This window comes from Panthera onca, chromosome B3, assembly GCF_046562875.1.
Source record: "Panthera onca isolate mPanOnc1 chromosome B3, mPanOnc1 haplotype 2, whole genome shotgun sequence".
Taxonomy (NCBI): domain Eukaryota; kingdom Metazoa; phylum Chordata; class Mammalia; order Carnivora; family Felidae; genus Panthera; species Panthera onca.
This window is the reverse complement of record NC_138344.1, coordinates 37,859,473-37,876,716: the sequence shown is the minus strand read 5'-3', so window position 1 is coordinate 37,876,716 and position 17,244 is coordinate 37,859,473. Positions and strand designations below refer to the sequence as shown.

At 39.3% G+C, this 17,244-nt stretch overlaps 1 protein-coding gene and 1 long non-coding RNA gene across 6 annotated transcripts in view; one reads left to right on the top strand and one right to left on the bottom strand.

Moving 5' to 3' along the window:
- LOC144616714 (uncharacterized) overlaps positions 1–10,781 on the bottom strand; it is a 44,271-nt gene extending 33,490 nt beyond the window's left edge. Inside the window, exon 1 of the long non-coding RNA XR_013556335.2 lies at positions 9,905–10,781. This is a non-coding gene — a long non-coding RNA (uncharacterized LOC144616714). The remainder of the gene's footprint in view (positions 1–9,904) is intronic.
- The window catches only part of IQCH (IQ motif containing H), a 213,408-nt gene that overhangs the window by 93,564 nt on the left and 102,600 nt on the right, over positions 1–17,244 (top strand). For all 5 annotated transcript variants that reach the window (XM_078448762.2, XM_078448763.2, XM_078448761.2 and 2 more), the window contains 2 exons: positions 3,290–3,369; positions 5,169–5,207. In XM_078448762.2, the coding sequence (XP_078304888.2) occupies positions 3,290–3,369; positions 5,169–5,207 (119 nt within the window). The remainder of the gene's footprint in view (positions 1–3,289; positions 3,370–5,168; positions 5,208–17,244) is intronic.

Genomic DNA, 17,244 nt, shown 5'->3' with positions numbered 1-17,244 from the left:
ATAGGCAAGTTCTACTAACTTTAAAGGATCACTAATCATCATCTTAAACCATTTCATAGAAAAAGAAAAGAAGAAAAGCTTGCCAACTGATTTTATGAAGCTACTATAGCTATGCTACCAAAACTGGATGAGGACAGTGCAATAAAAAAATACATGGGTTGGGGCACCTGTGTGTCTCAGTCAGTTGAGTGTCCGACTTTGGCTCAGGTCATGATCTCACAGTTAGTGAGTTCAAGCCCTGCGTCAGGCTCTGCACTGACAGCTCAGAGCCTGGAGCCTGTTTCAGATTCTGTGTCCTTCTCTCTCTGCCCCTCCCCCTACTCGTGCTCTGTCTCTCTCTTTCTCTCTCTCTCAAAAATAAACATTAAAAAAAAATTAAAAAGAATACATAGGTCGATCTCGGGAACACAGAGGCAAACATTCCAAATAAAAGTTAGCAGTATGCTTTTTTACCTTCATCATGATAAGGAAGGATGTGAGGAAGACTCAACATTAGAAAAACCAAACAACACAATTCACCACATTAACAGATTAGAAAAGAAAAATCCTATGATCATCTCCATATATGGGAAAATTAAAAAAATCATGTAATGCAATTCAACATTAATAAATAGGTGAAAATCTTTGAGCAGAGTAGAAGTAGAAGAGGATTTTCTGACCCTGATTATTGCCTTGTTCAACCAAAACCCCAGGGCCAACAATATTCTCAGTAGTCCAGCTTTAGGAGGATTCTATCTTTCCATTAAAAGCAGAGACAGTTCAAGAATGACCACTACTGCCACCATCATTGAACATTGTCCTTGAGGCCCTACCACAGGCCATAAGACAAAGAAAGGGAGGAGTACTAGCCAGGAATGTATGGGACTGCAATATCAGAAATCCTCACTTAACAGTGGCTTAAACAATGAGGAGTTCCTCGGTCTCACACATAAGAAATCAGGAAGCAGGCAGCATAGGGCTGGTGGTACTCATCAAAAGAATTGCAACAGCTCTCTTTCTGCTTTACCTTCTTTAGCATGTTTGATTTCATCCTCATGCTTGCCACCTCATGGCTCTTCCACGGCTCTTGCAGATCTGGGCCTTGATGTACACATTCAAGGCAGGGAGAGGGGAAAACAATCAGTCTCTTCCCAGAAGCCCTGATAGATTTTCCCCTTACATCTCACTGGTCACGTGGCTACTGTTAGCTATAAGAAAGGCTGGGAAAGTGAGGGTCCAGAGATAGGGTTAGGTTTAGGCTTAGGGCTAGGATTTGGGACATATTTACACTAAATTCTTCATATAGTAAGTTATGCTTAGTCCAATCCATCCATGAAAATTCTGTTCTTTGTTGGATATTAAATATATTTACTATTTGGGGCATATTTATACTAAAACATTATTTGTTGTTTACCTAAAATTAAAATTTAACTGTATGTCCTCTAAATTTTTTTTTTTTTTTTTTTTTTTTTTTTTGCTAAATCTGGCAACCCTAGGAGCTGGACAGATTGAAAAAAAAAATGAAGTTCTAAAATTAGCAAGAAAGAAAGGGGGATGGCTATTGGGCAGGTACATATCAGTAACTACCATAAAAGCATACAGGTTTGTCCAGAAAGACAAGATTTTTTTCCCCCCTGACATTAACTCCAGCAAAGTTTATCATACAGATAAACATTTTCCAGAAGGGAAATCAGGTAACAAAATATAGGCAGTACCTTATGATACAATTCCATTGAAAATGCAGACACATTCTTCAAATATATGTGTCCCATAAAATCTAAGGCCACATAGAGTTATAATTTAGTGACAGAATTTCTGCAAGTAACTAAGAAAAATGTTTAAAAACTTTTTAGATATACCATTAACTGTGGATTATCCATATGAAATTACAAATCTTTTAGATCTTTATTCTACCAAATTTCATTAAAATTTTACTAAAATGCTCTAGAAATTATGCCTACTTAAAAACTTGTCAAGCTGCTGTTTTGTCTGAACATGGGAATTTAACCAAAGATCCCACTTGTCTGCAGGAGCCTGATAGTTTAACAAAAAGTATACTGAGCCTGCAGACAATAGGAATAGTAGCCTTTACAGGTGAATCTGTGGATTTAAAGCAGCCTGAGTACAGGGTGTGGACTGGTCTTCAGAAGTGGGAGGGCAGGAGAGTACAGAGGTCAAGGCAAAACTTACAGGCTTAGAATGGAGTCTTCACTGCCCAAGCTTAGGGAGGGTGCTGGTCAGTTTTACAGTCAGGGAGTCTTGCTGGCAGCCAGGAAGTCTGAAAAGCAGGTCAAACCAAGTTGCCTTTGGTGGAGGTGAATTTTAGTGACAAGACTCTGGAATTCGTGCTACTTTTTAAGAGATGGCTGAAGAAATTGCTTGCAGCCAACTTGAGACAATGTGAGAGAGTTGGGAGCTCATGGTGGGATTCCAAATTGTATACTGAGGTGCTGTTTTTGACCAGTATCTGTCCTTTCTAAGATGGTTATTACAAAATGGACAGAGAAGGGGTGCGCTAAGACAGTTGGGAAAAAACCTCACTCTTTTGACTCAGTTAACTGTTTAATTATTTTTGTTTTCTTTCTTGGAGACAGTAGGGTAAGGATTTTTCTCCCCTGAGAATTTCTCCCCTGACTTGAATCCCCTCAAGTCAGACTTGAGCTATTTGTAAAGGGCAGTTGGATTTGCTGCCAGGCAAGAGGAGAGATGTGGTTTCTCTCCCGAGCACTGTCTGTCTAGCAGGTAGACCTACCCACCTATGGACCGGATGTGTGCTCTAAAAGTTGTTGCTTATAGATTTCATTAATATTGTTATTATAAATATTATTTCAAAAGTAATATTTACTGTGTTCTTTCACTTGTATTATTTCCCCCAAGCCATTTAAATTCTTCAGAATTGTCTTTTTTACTGACTACACAGAATAGTCCAGCACAGGTAGTTATATTGTAACCTATTAAATGAACTTGGGAATATGGCTATTTAAAAAGATCTTATAGTGAAACATTTTTATATGACAAATATTACTCTCTAATTTGCCTGCTATTTTAAAATTTGCCTTTTCATCTGGGCAGTTTGCATAAAACGAGCTGATCTTCTATTCTGATGGAACAGTTGCCCTCCCTTGCTTTTTGCTTTCCTTTTGAAGTCCGTGATCACAAATGTTTGATTGAATTGATACAGGCAGGGCTGAGAGTGAACAGTCAAAGGGTGTCAGAGCCATTTGACTTTCAAGTGGCAAACCCAATAACATCCACCCAATGACTCAGCCTTTTTCTGGAAGAGGTAACATTGCATCGCCTCTGTCCACAGCCCCTTTCGGTACACCTCAGAAACCACAGCTGATTCCAGTGGAAGTGAAGAAGGTCTCTGCCAAGAAACAAACATCAAAGGTATTCATCCTTCTAACAAAAGAAAACTGTTGTTATTTACAATATTCTCAGTGAGGTTTTTGGTAGTGCACACATCTGATAGAATTGTACCACTGACATAGAAATAAATACTTCAGCTGTTGAGATGCATTTGATTTTTAGAGGGGGATTGCTGTATAAGTAAACTCTAGCATTACATTATCAGTGGGGTCTTAAAAAATTCAAGCATGTCACATTATTGTCACATTAACTAAATGACTGGGCCAACCTATATCGCTAGCTGGTCCAGGAGTCTGGAATACAATAGCTATTGCTTTGTATCCAAATTCACATTGCATAGGGTATGTTATTATGAGGTTTTACTCGACTTCATTTGTCTTTAAGCACAGGCTAAAAAGCAAGCTCTCCAGTTTTGTCCAGATATCCTAATGAGGAAAGAGAAGAAATTCTGTATTCTCTGACATTAGGAGCTCACAGTACAACATAATTAATCCTCATGGAGATTCTCTGGGTTTAAAGGTGCTGGACTTTTGAAGCTTGCTTTCTTATGTTTATGAGCCACAGAGTTGTGATAATTGAAACTTTTCACCAGAAAAAGGAGACAGCTGGCAGTGTCTTTTTCTGGGCTTACCCTATGTGGTCATATTTACAGCTGCTCCCATTAGGAAAAAAAAAAAAAAGAAGGAAGAAAGAGAAAAGGAAGAGTGGCAGAGAAGAAATGAATCCTACTGTGTCTACATAGACTGTTACCTGCTCTTCCCAGACCTTCATCTTAACGCCCAAATCTTCCTCAAGATGTTTTCCCTGGATTTGCAGCACTGGTGGGCTGTGCCCCCTTAAGAGATTTCCAAGCTGTTTATGTACCAGCATGTCATGTGACACCCCAGTTGCCATGGCAAATATTTGTGTTTCATGAAAAATGTGGGTAAAAAAAAAAAATTCAATGTAAATGGCCAAATCCCTAGACAGACAGGCCTTCGGGCTAATGTTTGGCCTGCACCATGATTGTTTCAAATTCAGCTGTTTAACAGGCTGTGCACAGGCCACGGGCTAATGTGCATAATGGGAACAGGCGGGGGCACCTGTTTTGATTCTCACCATGTTTGAGCTCTCAAGTCCCACAGTGTTATAGACAACAGATCTACAGGTAATACAAACATGACTAGGTCTCGTGCGGTAATCGATCTATCTCCAAAAATAAAAAAAATTTTTTTTTTAATAATGACGTTTTCCCAGTGCTAATTAGCCCTGCCTTTTAATTTCCTCTCTGTTGACTTCACAAAGCTTTCTCCCTAGTGCTGGAGCAGTAACATTTAAAGACTCTTTCCTGTGGTCCCGAATTGGTACATTTCTGAGTTGACTCTTCAATGGTAAATGTAATTATTCATATACTCTGTGAAAAGCGTCCTGGCATGGAAAAGGCTAACAGAAACACTGATAGAGCCAGAATGGACCTTGAATCAGCATCCCCACCGGGCAGTGTGGTGCCCCACGGAGAAGCCTTTTCTTGTAAATACTTCTTTAAGTGTTCCCCAGAAGCGGGACTTGGCATCTGACTCTAGCTGTTTTTGTAAATATTTACTTTGTCAAACTCTTTCCTCAAGTCAAACAGGGCTCTTGGCAAGCAGAGCAGCATTGTCTGGGGTGGGAAAGGTCTTTCTAATTATTAGCTCCTGCCTGCATGGAGAGAGGGAACAGGCTGGCCCAGCGGGGGGAACTGGGGGGGAGGGGGTGGGGGGAGGCTCTGTGCTTCTATTTGTTTTGTAAAATTGCCCATGAGAGTCATTTTGATTTAAACTGTGTCTCATTCTTCATTGTAGGGGAAAGGCAAAAGGTCAAGAGGACATCATGATAGGAAGGTCTGTAATTTGTGTGACTAGTTGAAATTTGGGGTTTGTCACCTGATGTCCCTGCCTTTTGCTGCAGGGCAAAAGTATGGGAGGCAGGTTTGACAGCTGGAGACTGCAACAGAAGTTCTTTGGCTCTCCTTTTATAAAAGACATTAGATCATGTTTTCAGAAAAGGAAAAAAAAAAAAGGTTCATTTAATGTGAAAAATCACTCCCTTTCAGTTTGGACTGAATTACTTCTCAGGTTTCAATCCAGAAAAGTGATTTAGCATACTCAAAATCTGGCTCAATCACAATGGTCTTCAACTTCAATCTGAGATTCTCATCTTTTAAAAGTACACTAAAAAGAAATACAAAATGAAAAAAATTCACTTGCCCCCCCAGCATGCACTTGTGTGTGTGCATGGGTGAGTACGTGTGCATTCATACACACGTGCACACGCACACACAGACTGCCTATGAACATAATTGCTAAGGGTATGGGATTTAGAATTAAGCTGCCTAAAACTAATAAGGTAACAAAGAAGTTGGAGGAATGAAATTGTTCCCACAAAGACAAGTACGTGCCAGCAAGGAACATTCCACCAGAGTCTGTATGAGTAATAAAAGTTCTGAACTAGAAGCAGGAAAGAGCTGGATTCTCCTCCTAATATAGGAATTTTGAGCAAGTCACTGAAATTTTCAGTGCCTCACCTCTTCCTCTGACAAGGGGGGATAATAGCTCCTTTCTCATAGGTTTCTTATGAAGGTTGGTACTGTTAATATGTGCAGAAATGCTTTAGAACTGTAAAGCACTTGTTATCAGAATTCACTGGTCTATTTTTTTTAAGTTTATTTATTTATTTCGAGAAACTGAGCATGAGCAGAGAACGGGCAGAAAGAGAGGGAGAGAGAGAATCCCAAGCAGGCCCTGCCCTGTTGGCATAGAGCCAGATGTGGGGCTGGATTTCACAAACCATGAGATCATGACCTAAGCCAAAATCAAGAGTTGGACAATTAACTGACTGAGCCACCCAAGCACCCCCACTGGTCTATTTTTAAGGACATCTTCTAGGCCTCCTTTCCTCTGGGGATCTTCTCAAAAAAGAATTTCAGGGGCGCCTGGGTGGCGCAGTCGGTTAAGCGTCCGACTTCAGCCAGGTCACGATCTCGCGGTCCGTGAGTTCGAGCCCCGCGTCAGGCTCTGGGCTGATGGCTCGGAGCCTGGAGCCTGTTTCCGAGTCTGTGTCTCCCTCTCTCTCTGCCCCTCCCCCGTTCATGCTCTGTCTCTCTCTGTCCCAAAAATAAATAAAAAAAAAAAGTTGAAAAAAAAAAAAAATAGGACGTGCCTTAAGAACACGAAGGCATTCTGTATCTGGAATATGCATAACAGCTAAAGTTGATTGTGCACCGTCTACGCCCACCAAATATGCTGTAGTGTCGTTGTCCCCAGGCCCACACAATTGGTTTTTACCAACTGTGTGGAGGATCCAGAGGACACAGTGAGGTTCCGGAGTCTGTACCCTCCCACACACAAGGTCATGATCTTCCACATGGGCTAGTTTTCCAAATGTTACTACTACCATGACTATAACTACTACGGCTAGTAACTACCACTACTACAACCACTACCACCACCACTACTAGTATGACTAGCAGCATACATGTGTCATGTGCCGCCTCTGTGGGGGGCACTGTTCCTAGGCTTGACGTGGATTAGCTCACTTCATTTCACAACAACTCTATGCAGCACGTACTATTATTCTCATTTTACTGGAAGGACCCGAACACAGAGAAGTTAAGGGCATCCAACTAGGAAGTGACAGAGCCAGGACGAAGAACTAGACTCTGTGACTGCCAGAGCCTCAAAGCATTAGAAATTTTTTAAACTTTCAATCATTTTTTATGGAAATCCTTCTAAGCGATACTATATCTCCGCCTTCCTAATGTAATCTAACATTTTCTCTACCCGGTGTCTGGTATGCAGAGAACCCATTTCTGGTGTATTTTTTTGTTTGTTTCCTTCACCCTCAGGATGGTGCCTGTCATGTCTGCTTTCATTGGCTGTGACCTTAAGAGCCTTTTCTGTCTTCTAGAACATTAACCAAATAACCAACACTCAAGAAGTGGAAGGGTAAATTTGAGTCAGTCAGGCTCTGCACAAGGATCCAAGGAAGAAGATAATAAACAGTGGAAGAGTTTGTAGTTATTTCAAGAAATCTGAGGTCTTTATTTTCAGGGATCTAGTTAAAGGCTTAAAGTTGCTAAAATTGCCTCCCTCAGCAAAACATCAATTTATTATCTCAAGGCAGGCATGCTAACAGCTATGTTAAGATCCAATTAATTTCAACTAATATTTTGATAATGAAAAATCTACTTTGTGGGTAAAAGAAGCAAACAAATGTATTTATTGGACACAAGGGTCCAGATTAAATTCATGAGTGTGTTTGCTTCCGGAAATGGGGAAAGGAGAGGAATGAGCTAAAAAGGAATACAGAGAGGATTTCAACTGTACTTTATGTGTTGATTTTTTAAATTTCCATATGTATATAAATATATAAACAATTTAAGCATATCTGAATTTTATAATAATAATTATAAATATTTAAAATATACTCTTAAAACATACAATGTTTATATATACTCTTGTCTTCTTTGTTTCATATATATATACATACATATATATATCATATATATTATATGTATTCTGTATTATCTAATGTTATCTAAATCATCCGCATGGAGATTCCCCCAGTTTAAGCTACTGGACTTTTGTAGCTTGCTTTCTTGTTTATGAGCCATGGATAGATAGATAACAGTATATGTTATACACAAAGCAAAGAAGACAAAAGATTAACAACTGCCCGTGGTAGTTTTTTATTTTATTCTCTGTACTTTTCTGTATTTTCAAAACTTTTTCCAAATTAAAGAAGAAAAAGGAAAGGAAAATCCTATTTCATAAGTCATACCTCTGCTGTAAAATCACCTTTGATATAGAAAGAATAGGTTTGGGGGATAACCTTTTAATGTCAATTTTGGGGTCCTGTTGTTACATTATTACTCTCTTTAGTATCTCTCCAACATATGCCCTTGATCCTTATGTTAAAAAATTGTGATTATTTTACAGGTGAGTCAGCTGAACTATTTTAATCAGGCAACATGTGTTACAGTGACACCACCCCATCTAGTCTCACTTCCCCCATCTGTATAAGGAAGGGATTAGACCAGATTCATTTTCTACAGAACTTCCATATCCCCATAACACTCAATCCAAGACCCCCAGGAAAAGGAGAGAGGCCGAAGTGCCCAATAGGTGGGGCTCCAGGCCTCGCACACCACAGCAGCTGTGTTAAGTGTGTACCCGTTTAGCATCAGATTATATGGTTTCTGAACAAAGTGTTTCAAGTTTAAAAATATATACTCTGAAAACCAGCGGTGGGGGGGGGGGGTATCTAGGAGCAGCTTTAGGTTTAATGTGCCCTATCTACTAAAAGAAATAAGCCTACTTCTTTTTTTATTTTTATTGAAGTGTAATTAACATACAGTGTTAAGTTAGTTTCAGGCATACAATATAGTGATTCAACCAGTGTATTCATTACCCAGTGGCTCATCACATGGGTACTTTTAATCCCCTTCATCTATTTCACCCATCCCCCCACAAACCTCCCCTCTAATAACCATCAGTTCTCTATATTTAAGAGTCTGGTGGGGTTTTTTTGTCTCTTTTCTTCGTTGGTTCATTTGTTTCTTAAATTGCATATATGAGTGAAATTATATGGTATTTGTCTTTCTCTGTTTGACATTACACCCTCTAGATCTGTACACATCATTGCAAATGGCAAGATTCTTTCTTATGGTTAAGTAATATTCCATTGTGTGTGAATATGAATATTCCATTGTGTGTATGAATATTCCATTCATTTCTTTGGGTGAATACACAGTATCATATGGTAATTCTATTTTTAATATTTTTGAGGAAATTCCGTACCGTTTTCCACAGTGGCTCTACCAATTTGCATTCCCACCAACAGTGCAAGAGGGTTCCTTTTTCTCCACATCCTTGCCAACACTGTTATTTCTTATGTTTTTTTTTTTTTTTAATTTTAGTCATTCTGACAGGTGTGAGGTGATATCTCATTGTGGTTTTGATTTGCATTTCCCTGATAATTAGTGATGCTGAGCATCTTTTCATATGTCTGCTGGCTATCTGGATGTCTTCTAGAAGAAAACCTAGGTAGTAATTTATTTGACACTGGCTGTGGAAACATTTTTCTAGATATAGGTCTCCTCTGGCAAGGGGAACAAAAACAAAATTAAACTATTGTGACTACAACAAAATAAAAAGCTTCTGCACAGCAAAGGAAACCATCAACAAAACAAAAAAGGCAACCTATTGAATGGGATAAAATATTTGCAAATGATATATCCAATAAGGGGTTAATATGCAAAACATATAAAGAACTTATACAACTCAACACCCCAAAAAACACAAATAATCCAATTAAAAACTGGCAGAGGACATGAATAGACATTTTTCCAAATACGTCTACTTCTTTTTTTTATTTAAATTTTTTTATGTTTTTTAATTTAGTTTTTGAGAGAGAGAGAGAGAGAGACAGAGCATGAGCAGGGGAGGGGCAGTAGAGAGAGAGACACACACACGGAATCTGAAGCAGGACCCAGGCTCTGAGCTGTCAGCACAGAAGCCGACACAGGGCCTGAACTTACCGACTGTGAGATCATGTCCTGAGCGGAAGTTGGATGCTTAACTGACTGAGCCACCCAGGCTCCCCCAAATAAGCCTACTTCTTGAAGAGTGCGGCGTGCCTCCCTGGTGGGTTTTGTGCCCAGCACAAACCTGTCTCCTTTCTTGTCTTGCCCTAAAGGGTTAAAGAGAGGGCAGGTCATACTTTGGCAAGAATTAGAGAGCCCTGTAGCCTGGAGATACAAGATGAGATTCAGAAAGAAGTCTAGAACTGTTCTTTCCTCTTTTAGATTCACTTTCCCTCCTGAAACCTCATTTAATTTACATTCTTAAAGGAAGGAAAGGAAGAAGATTACAAAAACAGAAACAAAAACTGTGGCATCTTTTAAAACAATTTCCATTTTGTCTGATTCATTAGAAACTGCCACCCTCACTTAATGCATTTTTGGCATGAAACTTTCAAAGTGAATTAAAATTATACAGCTTTATGTGCAAAACAATTTTTTTCTTGCAAGAAGTAAATGACAAATTGTCTTTACCTCTCTTCATGACATCACCTAAATGTACATTGCTATTGCATGTGACTAGCAATTTTACTTATATGAACCAGAAAAAAATGTTAGGTTATCAGTAAGCCACAAAATAATCTTAATTTTTTTACTTTATCTTTTTCACTCATGAGAGTGTGATCTGATCATTCACAGAAAATTTGGGAAGTTCAGAAAGGAGGGAAAAAATGCCAAAGTATCCAAAAAAAAAAAATTTCCTGTAATACCATAACCCTTTGGCATTATTTAAATTTTTGGCTTGGCCCACTATTGGTATCATACAGTATATTCAACTGTGCTCTATCTCTTTTCTCCCAACAATTTATCATAAGCTTTTATACATATGACTTAAAAGTCTTTATAAAATGTTTTTAATGGCTACATAATATTCTGTCTTAAAGATATACCATAATTTTCTTAGCTATTATCCAATTGTTAGATATTAAATTATAAATGTCATTATTTATATTATTATAATAATATAATATAATATAATAATAATTATATTATAATAATTATAATTATTTTATATTTTATTTATATATTATTATATAAAATATATATTATTTTATATATGTATTTTATATTTTATATTATAATCATTAATATAATAATTATTTTAATTATAATAATTATTTTAGTTATTAATAAGCAATTAAAAATTTCCTGTTATAAATCAAACTGCCATGAACATTTTTCATATTTGTACATAAATCTTTGTACTATTTAAGCTACTTTTTTTTAGAGAAAGAGGAAGCAAGAGCACGTGAGTGGGAAGGGTAGAGGGAGAGGGAGAGACAGAATCTTAAGCAGGCTCCACGCATAGCATAGAGCCCAACATGGGGCTCAATCTCATGGCCCTGACATCATGACCTGAGCCAAAATCAAGAGTTGAACACTTAACCAGCTAAGCCACCCAGGCAACCCATAAGCTACTTGACCATTTCTTGGTCAAGGGTATGGACATTTTCAGATCCAAGTGGTCTGCTGGTGTTTCAAAACTCAAGCTGTGAGTTTGCAAATAACTTGTATGATCACAGAACAGTTTTGTGCTGTAAATCCAGCCCAAGTGGCTATGAATTTAAATTGTACTATTCACTCCTTCCTTCCTTCCTTCCTTCCTTCCTTCATTCCTTCCTTCCTTCCTTCCACTAATCTTTGTTCACCTTTTACCATGTGCCAGGAAGTGTACTAGGCACTGGGGATACAGCAGTGAACAAAACAAACCAAGTCTTTGCCCTCTTGGGACTTATATTCTGGTGAGGAAGGCAGATATTTAATATAATGTCAGGCAGTGATGAGTGCTATGAATGAAAATAAAGTGGAATACATATGTAGGTTTAGCAAATGTGAAAAGGTGGGGTGTTATAAGAATTTTGCAAGTATCTTTTAGCCATCTGGGATCACCAGACTTGCTATGTACACATTTTTCCCAAGAAAACTATAATGTCAAGCTTTACTTTGGTGATAACACAGGTCCTTTGGGAGGCTCACTCTTATTCCTTTACCCATAGAGAAGATGATGATGGTTCTTTTCTCAGGAATATAGGAACACAGGCTTCTTTCCATTCCCCTTCTGCCAGGTTCCCTGTACATATCCCTGGCAGGTTCCAACCATCAGTCATAATTGTCCTCAGTGGTCCTTATCTATGTCACATGCTCTCAGAAAATATTAGAAAGGTAGCAGAAAAAATGAAATCAATGCAGAGTAAAGTGAGATGGGTCTCTAGAAAAGGAAAGTTCACATTTGACATATACACCGTCTATTTTAAAAAAGTCTTCCTGATTTTGTTCTGTTTGATCTTCAACCAGAATTTGATCCATTGAGTGTTTTTGTTCCACAGGAACATTTTTTTCTCCTCAGAAAGTGTTTCAGAGTTCAGGAAGACTCGTTTGAATAAATATATCTTTCAAAGCGATTGCAGAAATTAGCCCTAGAAAATTGCCACTCATCCGAGCGGCCTTTACACACAATTCTCTCCCTTTGTATGTCTCTGCTCAGTGAATTCTCTGTTTTTGCCTTTTATCCTCTTTATAAAGCTTAGGGACTCTGACTCTCATTTTTAATTGACAGTTATAGCTTAAATGCAGTTTCTAGGTCTTACGAACTGAGAACTGTTTTGGGGGATTTGCAGACCCTGAAATACTGGAATATCACTCTTTGGGGTTCTCTCCCCGTGACCACCTGTACGTATAGTTGGTGTAAACAGCTCTTCCTCTACTGGTTTGTAAATTTCTAGAAAGAGCTTCCTATTTAAAAAATAGAGGGGAAAAAATCCCTAGGTCTTTCTTATAGTACATGAAATGACTCAATTGAAGATATATCTTCAATTTGCTGGCTCTGCTAACTCCAGGAGTTTATTAAACAACACATACCAATTAATAGGTCAGAGAGACCTAGGGTGTCAAAATCACTTTAAGTCAGAGACACTTAGGGTATCAAAATCAGAAGCACCTTGAATGATCCCCTAATGGAAACAGCCCACAGGAGAGGTGACTTCCCAAGGCCATGTAGTAACGTGGTAACAGCCTAGATCCTATGTCTTCTCACTTCAAATCCCTCACTTTTCTTCCATGCCATGGTTCATTAGCATGTTCATAGGGGTTAGTTGAACAGGCCACTTTCCAAACAAGAAAGAAATAGCAGGTCCAGACCAGGTCAGCTCTGATGAAGGAGGTAGTAGTAAAAGGAAGGTTGAACAAGGAGAGCACAGCTTGGTAAGGGGTCTTACAGGACGTTCTGGACAGTTAGGGCTTTGGGCATGGATGGTATGGGGGAAGGGAAAGGTGACTAGTTATGTGATCTTGGGCAAATCACCTAACCTCTCTGAGCCTGTTTCCTCATCCACACTAATAACCTAAACATGACTGGAGGTAAGACACTGTGAAAGGCTCTTTACACATATTATGATCTTCACAGCAACTCTGCAGGGATCTATCATTTTTAGAGATGTGAAACATTTAAATTCAGAGAGGATGTTGTCGTAGCTTGGACCACCGTAACAAAATGACATAAGGTGGGGGGCTTACACAACAAACATTTATTTCTCCAAGTTCTGGAGGCTGGAAGTGCAAGATTAGGGTGCCAGTGTGGTTAGGTTGTGTTGAGGGCCCTCTTCCTGCTCTGCAAACAGCCACCTTCTTCCTATATTTTCACATGACAGAGAAATCATCTGTCTTGTCTCTCTTCTTATAAGGGCATTAATCTCATCATGAAGCCTCCACCTTCATGACCTAATTATTTTTTAGAGGCCCCACCTCCAAACACCATCACACCAAGAACTGGGCTTCAACATACAAATGTTATGGAGACACAAACATTCAATCCATAGCAGATGGTAACTTGCCCAGGAATGTGTGGCAGACAGCGGCAGAGCTTGGACTCGAACCTAGGTGAGTCAGACTGTAGGGCCAAGGCTCGTTTCTCCAAGCCCATAATAGCCTATTGAGTAAAACAAACAAACAAACAAACAAACAAACAAACAAACAAAAAAGGCAAGGCCTTCATGCTCTAAAATTCAGGACTGTAATTATGCTGAATCCCTAAATCCTGATTAGGTCAGCTACTCTCTCTGAATATTATTTATATCTTTCAAATAGTGCTGACAATCTGAGGTACTGATATCTGTTTTGTACAAAGCTTAACACATTTCAGACTGTTAACAATTATTAAAGAACAGGCCAGACCAATGGCCTCCCTGGTTTTCAGGAAAGAATGAAAGTTCCATCTCTGAGAGTCACTTCACTCATACTCTGAATGTAAGCACTCAAATAGAGCCCTAATGGCAGGAAGAATTTATTCTTTTTCACACAACAGTGCTGCCAAAGCTAATTAATCATGGATATGTTTGAGTTTTGGAGAAACTGAACATCAGTTTATGGATTCAAAAGCAATTTTAGTCTGTCCTTCTAGGCAAATCCTTCCCTAAAGATGATATCCATGTTGGATTATCCCATATACTTGACCATTTACCACCAGGAGATCTTGGTTATATCTAATTTAGGGATCCTCAGATATGGTTTAATCCTGCATCCACATGCTGTCCACATGTGTGAAAAGAACATTTTTCATAAAGACATTCATCTTAGAAGTACATGCCTTTTTTTCCTAGAGTTTTTCATTGTGGCAGTTATTTCTAAAATTTAGGAGGTAATACTGGGCCTATCTTTTTTGCTTCCCACTTATAGCTTACCTGCATATGTAATCATCGTCTTGCCTTCCTGGGTTTTGTTTGTTTGTTCGTTTGTTTTAAATTCAGAGTTCTGCCTAAATTACTGCTCCAGAAACTCTCAAAATTACCTCATTAGTAGTAACACTTTGCAGATGATGAAGAGCATTTCCCAGCTAGTCGATTTAGTTAGTTAGAGCAGGATGCTAAACAATGCCACAGGTTTGGGCCCTGGTGAAGGTGTGGCCAGGAGCTCAGGAAGGACCAGGAGAGCATGCGGATGGCATAACAGAGAGCCATCTCCACTAGAAGGAAAACAACATTGATATTCAGCAACATCATGTTGGGAGTACAGCATATCTTAAAAACAAAAAGAACAAAAAAAAAAAAAGGGAGAAAGGGAGAAAGGGAGGGAGAAAGGGAGGGAGAGTGGGAGGAAGGAAAGAAAAGAAGGAAGGAATAGAAAGAAGGAAGGTAGGCGGAGAGAAAGAAGGTCGGTGACAGATAATTGCAGACAAGTTCATGGAGATAAATAGTAAAGGAAAAATAGCAGAAGAAACCGGAATCTGAAGGCTGGCCTGACCTTTAATCAGGGCTCTTATTCCTAGCAGGCTGTGAAGCAGCTTTGTCTTTACCTGCTCAATGGATCCCACAATGCTGATGCACTGCTTTAATTTGGGAAGCCTTCCTCTTGAGAGACATGTCTTTTCCAGCTCTAAGTGTGAAGTGCTCCCAAGTGTGGCATTCTCTGTGACAGATGTACTACAGTTATGCTTTAGCTGACTCCAAACCCATAGCTTCCCCGTGCCTGAGTGGTCTATTTGATGTCCAAGAGTGTGTTTCCTTGGAGAACAGGTCTTTACTGGAATATCATCCAAGAAGGTAGGGAGGTATAATCCCTTTGTTCTCAAACAGGCACTGTTCAATTCTGTAACCCCATTCCCAAACCAGGGCTATTCTTTCAAAAGGTCTGAAACTCATTTGCTGACGTACATACACGCCCCACACCTACACCATTTGAAGGCACTGCCTGAGAGAGACTGGAGTCCTCTTCTTTCAGAATCTTCTCCCAAGGTTTCTCCATTTTCATCGATGGTCCCAATTCCACATGAGTCTCTGTAAAGACAAGGAATTTCAAAAAGGGTTTAATATTTCCCAGGAAACCAGGTTCTTGAGCAATTGTCCCGTCCATAGCTGCATTTCCTCTAGAAGCCTCAGGGTCTCGTTAACAGGATCAAAAGTGTGACTGGCAGGACCAGCCAGCTGCAGACACGTCCATCTGTGATGACTGTCCGTGTCTGTTTGTCACTGATGAAGCATGCCCATTCTTCTCTTGACTCTAACCTTCCCACCATTAGAACCCATTCTTGAAGGAAGGCAGAAACGTACCCACAGGCCATTTCTGTTGGAACCTGTGCCACTTGCCATGACTTCTCCTGCCAGCGCTGATGTCTGCTACACAAGGCATTACTTCTCCAACTCTCTCTTGCCCATCCAAGAATTCGTTTCTATCCACCAAACAGTTTACATTCTCTCTTGATGCCTTGAGAAGATCAGAAAGGGCTAGGGTCTTGGCTAGAAGACTTTTTCCATCATTCCTATGCCTGTCACAACTCTTAAGTTAAAAGTGTGCAAAAAGTTCACTGCCATTTAAAGTCTGCCTCTAGGGGCGCCTGGGTGGCTCAGTCGGTTAAGCTTCCGACTCTTGCTTTTGGCTCAGGTCTCGGCTCAGGTCGTGATCTCGTGGTTTTGTGGGTTCGAGCCCCGTGTAGGGCTCTCGGCTGACATCGCAGAGCCTGCTTGGGATTCTGTCTTCCACTTTCTCTACCCCTCCCCCACTAGTGCTGTCTCTGTCTCTCTCAAATAAATAAATAAACTTAAAAAAAAATTTAAAGTCTGCCTCTAAAGTTCAAGGAAATCCCTCCTCTTGGACTTAACACTTGCTTTTCAGCATTTTTACCTGAGGTGGCAGTCTAATTATTCCACTGCCTGAGAAAAGAAAAAGAATTTGAAGTGTTTCTTTTATTTAAAAAAAAATTGTGTTTGTTTATTGTGCTACTACTATAAATGATCTCTTGGCTTCTTTTAGATAGCTTTCTGCCTTGACTTTGTTAATTGATACCAATTAACATTTGTTTAGTAGAGACAAAGCATGAACAATCTAACAGTTATACTCAACACAGTGCTGTGACATAATGGTTATTGATTAATTACTCGGGTCTTTTTTTTTTTTCTTTGAGTTCTCTAAAAACTCTTCAAAATGCAGAGAACAATATAATCCTACAATTTGGTAAAGATTGGTAAATGGTGACATATTGAAGACAATCTATTCCTTAAATCCCTAAGCAAGAAGCAATCAGCACAGTAGGTTGATACCTGGCTTACAGAGGAGAAGGCAGAGCCTGAAATATCTATGCCCACCCTTCCCCCTCCCAGACCATTAGGAACATTTAGACCATAGGGCAGAGTGTCTGTTTTTCTAATGCAACAGGTTTCAATGATGAAATATAGTGATTTCACACTGGACACAGACACAACCAAAATTTCCTTTTCTTTATTTTTTTGAGGGATACGTGTGACATATATCACTGTTGTCACCCAAACCTCTTCGGATTTTATTTTTAATCACATCTATTCAGTTTTTTC